Raw genomic sequence first — 6,000 nt, 5'->3', positions numbered from 1 at the left:
GCTTTGGAACGAGCGATTTTTAATACGCTTTTATTAGCTTCAGACATATGTATGTAACGGAATTTTTGAACATGATTTCGACCCCCTTCAAAACGTCGGATTAACTCGAAATTTGGACTTGGACTAACTTATTAAGGACCGATGACGCTTTTTTACAATAAAATCATTTTTTCTTACACTATTTTTTATTTCAAATTTATTAAAATTTATTTTCTATTTTTTAGTTGGGTTTTCTATAAAAGCGTATTTTGTTAGTTTTTTTAAATATTTTTTTTTGTGCAAAGTTTACTAGACCTATCAGCGTAAGCATCACTTAACGTACACATTATAGTTATAAGGACGAAAAAACAAAAGATAAAAAATCTAATAATGTCTTACCGGGTTGCATATAAATTTTTACCTACCCCCAAGTGTAAATTAATACCGTTTGTGACTTGTTAATAGTTCTTGAACGTAAATTAATAAAATCAGCAGTATTTAGTTAACATTTTCGACAATGTGTTGCTCAAATAGAATTAAATGAGTATAAAAATCTACAAAGCAATGTTTGTTGACACGGTTAATCTGCGAGCGTTATTCATTATCGAGTTATCGTCTCCTAGTGCGCTAGCCCGGTATAGGCTTAGCTCACATGACTGCGCTGACAATGCCTCGCTTCCATCACTCAATAACAAATATCTTCCTCAAAACAGATGTTTGGGAGCTGATCGTGAGGCAGTCAGTCTCGGCGGCCAGTACGAACGGTCGCACAGAAGATAATATTATTTAATATCGCGTGATTGTTGAACGCGTAAAGTACTAAGTGACACTTATAGATCAGTACTGCAAATAAATTTGCAATATTCATATTGTCATCATGAAATTGCCACCGGCTTTACTGAAACAGGTTAGTTTTGTTTTATGTGAGTTTTTTTTTTTTTAATTCAATTTCAAAAACAATCTTCGAAAGGTTTTTCATCATAGGTCATCAGGAGTTATTTGAAAATAGATAACGATATTAGCTACTGATGCTGGTCACTTAACTGTATTTAACTTATTGATTAATCAGTGTAGGGTCACAAAGGCTCTATTAAATAAATTTATACTAAATGCGAAGTAAAACTTATTTTCGTTAAAATGTTTTAAGCTGTTTTGGCCTAGAGTATAAAACGCCCGATATACTCGCGTAGGAGCTATGTGACAGTGCCGGTGGTGAAATCCCGCAGACAAGCACAACATTTTTTTCTATTTAAGTTCCTAATCGATGCATGTACATATCGAATGACTTTCACTAAGGACTAATGTGGTGAAATCAAAATCAAACTTGCAAAAATTTCGATTTGCATATTTACTGATATGTAGAGCGTCTTGTGAACCCGCATAGGGACCACCGCTCTGCCGGCGGATTCTCGCCGGATCTTCTCAGCGGGTCGCGATTCCGATCCGGTAGTAGATTCATTCGCGAAGCAACTGCGCTTGAGTTGTTAGGTCTCCTTCGGAGGCGCTCGGGCAGCTGTTAACAAATCCCACCCCTCCTTGCTGAGCCTTTGCCCGCCCACCTGTCCTGGTGAAACTGGAAAAGCCTCAAGGCCGCCAGTAATCCTTCAATAAAAAAAAAACGTGTTGTGCTTTGAACGGGGTGGGAATAGCCATCATAAATAAAATTACTTATCGTTAGAGTTCATATCTCAAAGTGGCGTTTTTGTGTCTATGGGCTCCGGTAACCACTTACACCAGGTGGGCCGTGAGCCCGATCAATCTTCTAAGTAACAAAAAATATATAAATAAATATATAGAAAGTAATATATAATTTCATCAATCTCATCATTTTGTAGGCAGCGGCTTGGCTCTTCCCCTGGCATTGCTGAAGTCCATGGGCGACGGTAACCACTCACCATCAGGTGGGCCGTATGCCTGTCTGCCTACAAAGGCAATAAAAAAAAAAAAATTATAGCCATGGTAGGGCTAACATTTTTCTGCTGCGCTGCAACAACTTGTACAAGCAAGAAATGCTGTGGTCGTAAATCTTCTTACACATAAATATATAATACAAATGGAGGGGTGAAAGCCTATTTGGCTTAAGCGAAATTTTTGCAACTTTACAAGAGAGTCATTTAAAATTTAAAATTTGGCAAAAATATAATAACAAAAAACTGCTTCATCTATTTCAATGGGGTAAACTTAATTGAAGTTCAATTGAAAACATTGAATTGTTGATGGTAATACCAAATAAAGCGGACCTTTAATTACAAAGATAAATGTCGCGTTTTAAAACTGAAATAACCACCCTCGAACTACGATGCTTTTATACAAATAATAAATTCATAGCTAATTTTGTATTTGATACAACTAACAAAAAACTTTAATGAAATACGAATACTACAAATATACAAATGAATTTTCTTCGGTTTACGCGAGTCGTAGACTTATTTAAAGTTACTGTTATGGTTTTAATCTCGTGTTTTAATCATCATTATCTATACTATAATAATAATAATAATATTATTAGAGGCGACTCCCTCTTAAGTCAAAGTCGATGGGCGGAGCCATTGACGACGAGCACTCACGTGGACTCGTGACGTCATCTGGAGGGGCAACCGACCGACCAGCGGGGACATCACGCCACCTCGGATCACTTTTGCTGGAAGCGCGCGCAGCGTTCACTTGTCTTAGATTTAATATTCTGTGTCGATCGTTCCTACCCACTTTTGTATTTTTTTTATTTATTTAAATTATTAAGCCGTTGCTAAAATCAGAAGTGGGATAGGGCTTGTGCCCTATCCGCTTTTGGGTTATCCTGGCGTACAGTTTATTTTTAAAATTTGCATTAAATTAACAAAGTAATGACCGATATACGTGTAACTGGAAGCAGGGTAGGAGGACGCTCGCATTCGCCGAATGTTCGAGACCAATATTGGAGAATAATATTGGCGCGTTTAATTGCTTAAAACTCAAATGTGAACGTTGCGCGTGAGTCGAGCCCGCTAGGGTCGCAGATAGAAGACGCACGTCCCTCGACCGCGGACGGTGGTGGCGCCGGACCCGTGGTGGCGTTGGGAATCACATCACCGCCGCCGTCAGAGTCCCGCGCGTACGACGCTACAGACAGGATCATCGGAGCATTAAGTGCACTGTCCAAAGTAAGGTCGAACCATTTTTATATTTCTAATTTTGACCCCAGCATTAATGATATCGATCCTTGGTGCGAAGTAGATTTTTTTGTCGGATACCCTCTTATGAAATGTAATAAATCACCAAGTAACTAGCTCAACGACTTTATCACAACCGACCTTACGGTCTATTTTTATTGACGCGATAGAACATGCTCGAGACTGAATGCTCAGTTTCGGTGGGTGGAAATAGCATTCGAAGGGTTCAAAATGTTACTAGTCGGCAAACTCCATCAATACGTCAATTAGACAACAGTCCGACTGTCCAGGTCGGTGATCATGCAAACGGGACGCCGTGTTGTTCCATCGCCGTGTCGATTGTACCCGCGTTTGAGAATAGATGTAAAATAGTTCCACCACGCGTTGTGACAATAAAAAGGCAACTACCACATCAGCACGGAAGTTAACCGAATCCATTAGATTCGTAAATTCAGATCGAGCTCATGGTTACCTTATTTCTAAGTTTTACCCTGCCGTGCAATACATAGACACAATGTGTAAGGAAGTAGAATGGGCTAGATCCTTAACTGGGAAGGCACTGAGTATTTGTCACGAGTTTTGGGCTGTCTTAAGAGTGATGAGCGTACTTGGTTACACGTGTGATTGTCTAGTGACCGGACGTGGGGTAACTTCGTAAAAGACTTTAAGCCGTTGTGTCCGCGAAAGTTAGAGTATGCCAATATTCTTTATAATGCTATGCAATTAGCATCAGATTGCTTTGCCTCATACGTCGAGTGCGCCAGGAGATCGTTGCTCTGTCTTAAGATGGTCAGAGTTCTGACTGACAAACTCGGAACTTTAATAATGATACGGGGCATAATGGGCCCTCTGGTTGACTCGCGAACGCTAGTCTACAGATTCACGATTTGATTTAATTTTTGGTGGAGGTCAGGTTAGGCCGAGCCCTCGTAGGGTTCAGGCACTAGTTGAGTCACCAGTGACGCGTAATGTCAAACATTCTTGGGGTTGACTGCATGCTTCCAGAGATTTACGTGGTAACATAGTTCATGTAGATGTTGTAACGTGGTAACATAGTTCACGCAGAGATTTACGTGGTAACATAGTTCACGTAGATGTTGTAACGTGGTAACATAGTTCACGCAGAGATTTACGTGGTAACATAGTTCACGTAGATGTTGTAACGTGGTAACATAGTTCACGCAGAGATTTACGTGGTAACATAGTTCACGTAGATGTTGTAACGTGGTAACATAGTTCACGCAGAGATTTACGTGGTAACATAGTTCACGTAGATGTTGTAACGTGGTAACATAGTTCACGCAGAGATTTACGTGGTAACATAGTTCACGTAGATGTTGTAACGTGGTAACATAGTTCACGCAGAGATTTACGTGGTAACATAGTTCACGTAGATGTTGTAACGTGGTAACATAGTTCACGCAGAGATTTACGTGGTAACATAGTTCACGTAGATGTTGTACCGTGGTAACATAGTTCACGTATATGTTGTGACGTGGTAACAAAGTTCACGTAAAGGTGTGACGTGGTAACGCAGTTCACGTTACGAGTATATTAGCTTGACATGTTAACTTGGCCATGTCAACCAGACTTTACTCTCACAGTATATTATACACCCGATATGGTAACAGTGCCGTGTCGTCAGTACATCTAACGTAACTCAACAAGAGCCTACTATACATGAACACACTGAAATGTGATGTAAAATGCTCACAAAAACTACTAACTTTTACTAATGGTTCATGGTACCAAAATCATGATTGTAATGCAAACAATCTATTTCTATGACGATATCATAGAACACCCCGATAGCAACGCTGTGCACAGAGTGAGTCCTGCATCGTCAGAGATTGAAGACGGTCATGACATCGAGGTGAACGTGGACGTCCACCAGTCAGGAGAGGCCGTATTAGAGGCGACTCCCTCTTAAGTCAAAGTCGATGGGCGGAGCCATTGACGACGAGCACTCACGTGGACTCGTGACGTCATCTGGAGGGGCAACCGACCGACCAGCGGGGACATCACGCCACCTCGGATCACTTTTGCTGGAAGCGCGCGCAGCGTTCACTTGTCTTAGATTTAATATTCTGTGTCGATCGTTCCTACCCACTTTTGTATTTTTTTTATTTATTTAAATTATTAAGCCGTTGCTAAAAATATAATAATAATATTATAAAGAGGAAAGATTTGTTTGTTTGTTTGTTTGTTTCGAATAGGCTTCCAAACTACTGAACCGATTTGAAAAATTCTTTCACTGTTTAGGAGCTACAGTATTTCCGAGTGACATAAGCTGTATTCTTTTTTTTTAAATTAGGGATCCTTACTAAAACTCCAATAATGTAACCCAAGGTGTAAAAAAATCACCTAAAATATTCTTTACATCGCATGCCTTGCGAAAACTATTGACGATAGAGTAAAGTAATCTATACTTCTATACTAATATTATAAAGAGGAATGATTTGTTTGTTTGTTTGTTTTTTTTGAATAGGCTTTGAAACTACTGAACCGATTTGAAAAATTCTTTCACTGTTTAGGAGCTACAGTATTTCCGAAGCGAAGCGAGGACGGGTCGCTAGTATTATTATATTTTCGAAGTTTCAGAATAATTCACAGTTTTCTTTGTCACGAACGATGACGAATTTTAATGAAATCCAAAAGGACCTTTCTTTATATATTAGGGGGAGTAAATGGTATTTTGTAGAATGCGACGTTACAACATCAAACTCACTAAGGTTTCCAACTTCGCACAACATTTCGATCACAAATTTGATATGGTTTTTGAGCCTCTTAATTGCCTGCTTGTTGCTAATGAAATCTCCGTCACCATGGACCAAAAACTTTAAATAAAAAAATGTGTGGTGTCGTGGGACAT

The 6,000-nt window shown here is 39.5% G+C and overlaps 1 protein-coding gene across 1 annotated transcript in view; it reads left to right on the top strand.

Moving 5' to 3' along the window:
* The first annotated feature begins 687 nt into the window (after window positions 1–687).
* LOC114246119 (facilitated trehalose transporter Tret1) overlaps window positions 688–6,000 on the top strand; it is a 28,669-nt gene continuing 23,356 nt past the window's right edge. Inside the window, exon 1 of the mRNA XM_028178515.2 lies at window positions 688–886. Within this exon, the coding sequence (XP_028034316.2) occupies window positions 857–886 (30 nt within the window). The 5' untranslated portion in view covers window positions 688–856. The remainder of the gene's footprint in view (window positions 887–6,000) is intronic.

The sequence above is a fragment of the Bombyx mandarina genome, chromosome 12 (genome assembly GCF_030267445.1).
Source record: "Bombyx mandarina strain Sakado chromosome 12, ASM3026744v2".
In the NCBI taxonomy this organism is placed as follows: domain Eukaryota; kingdom Metazoa; phylum Arthropoda; class Insecta; order Lepidoptera; family Bombycidae; genus Bombyx; species Bombyx mandarina.
Note: the sequence above shows the minus strand (reverse complement) of the source record. Positions and strands in the feature narration are given on the sequence as shown.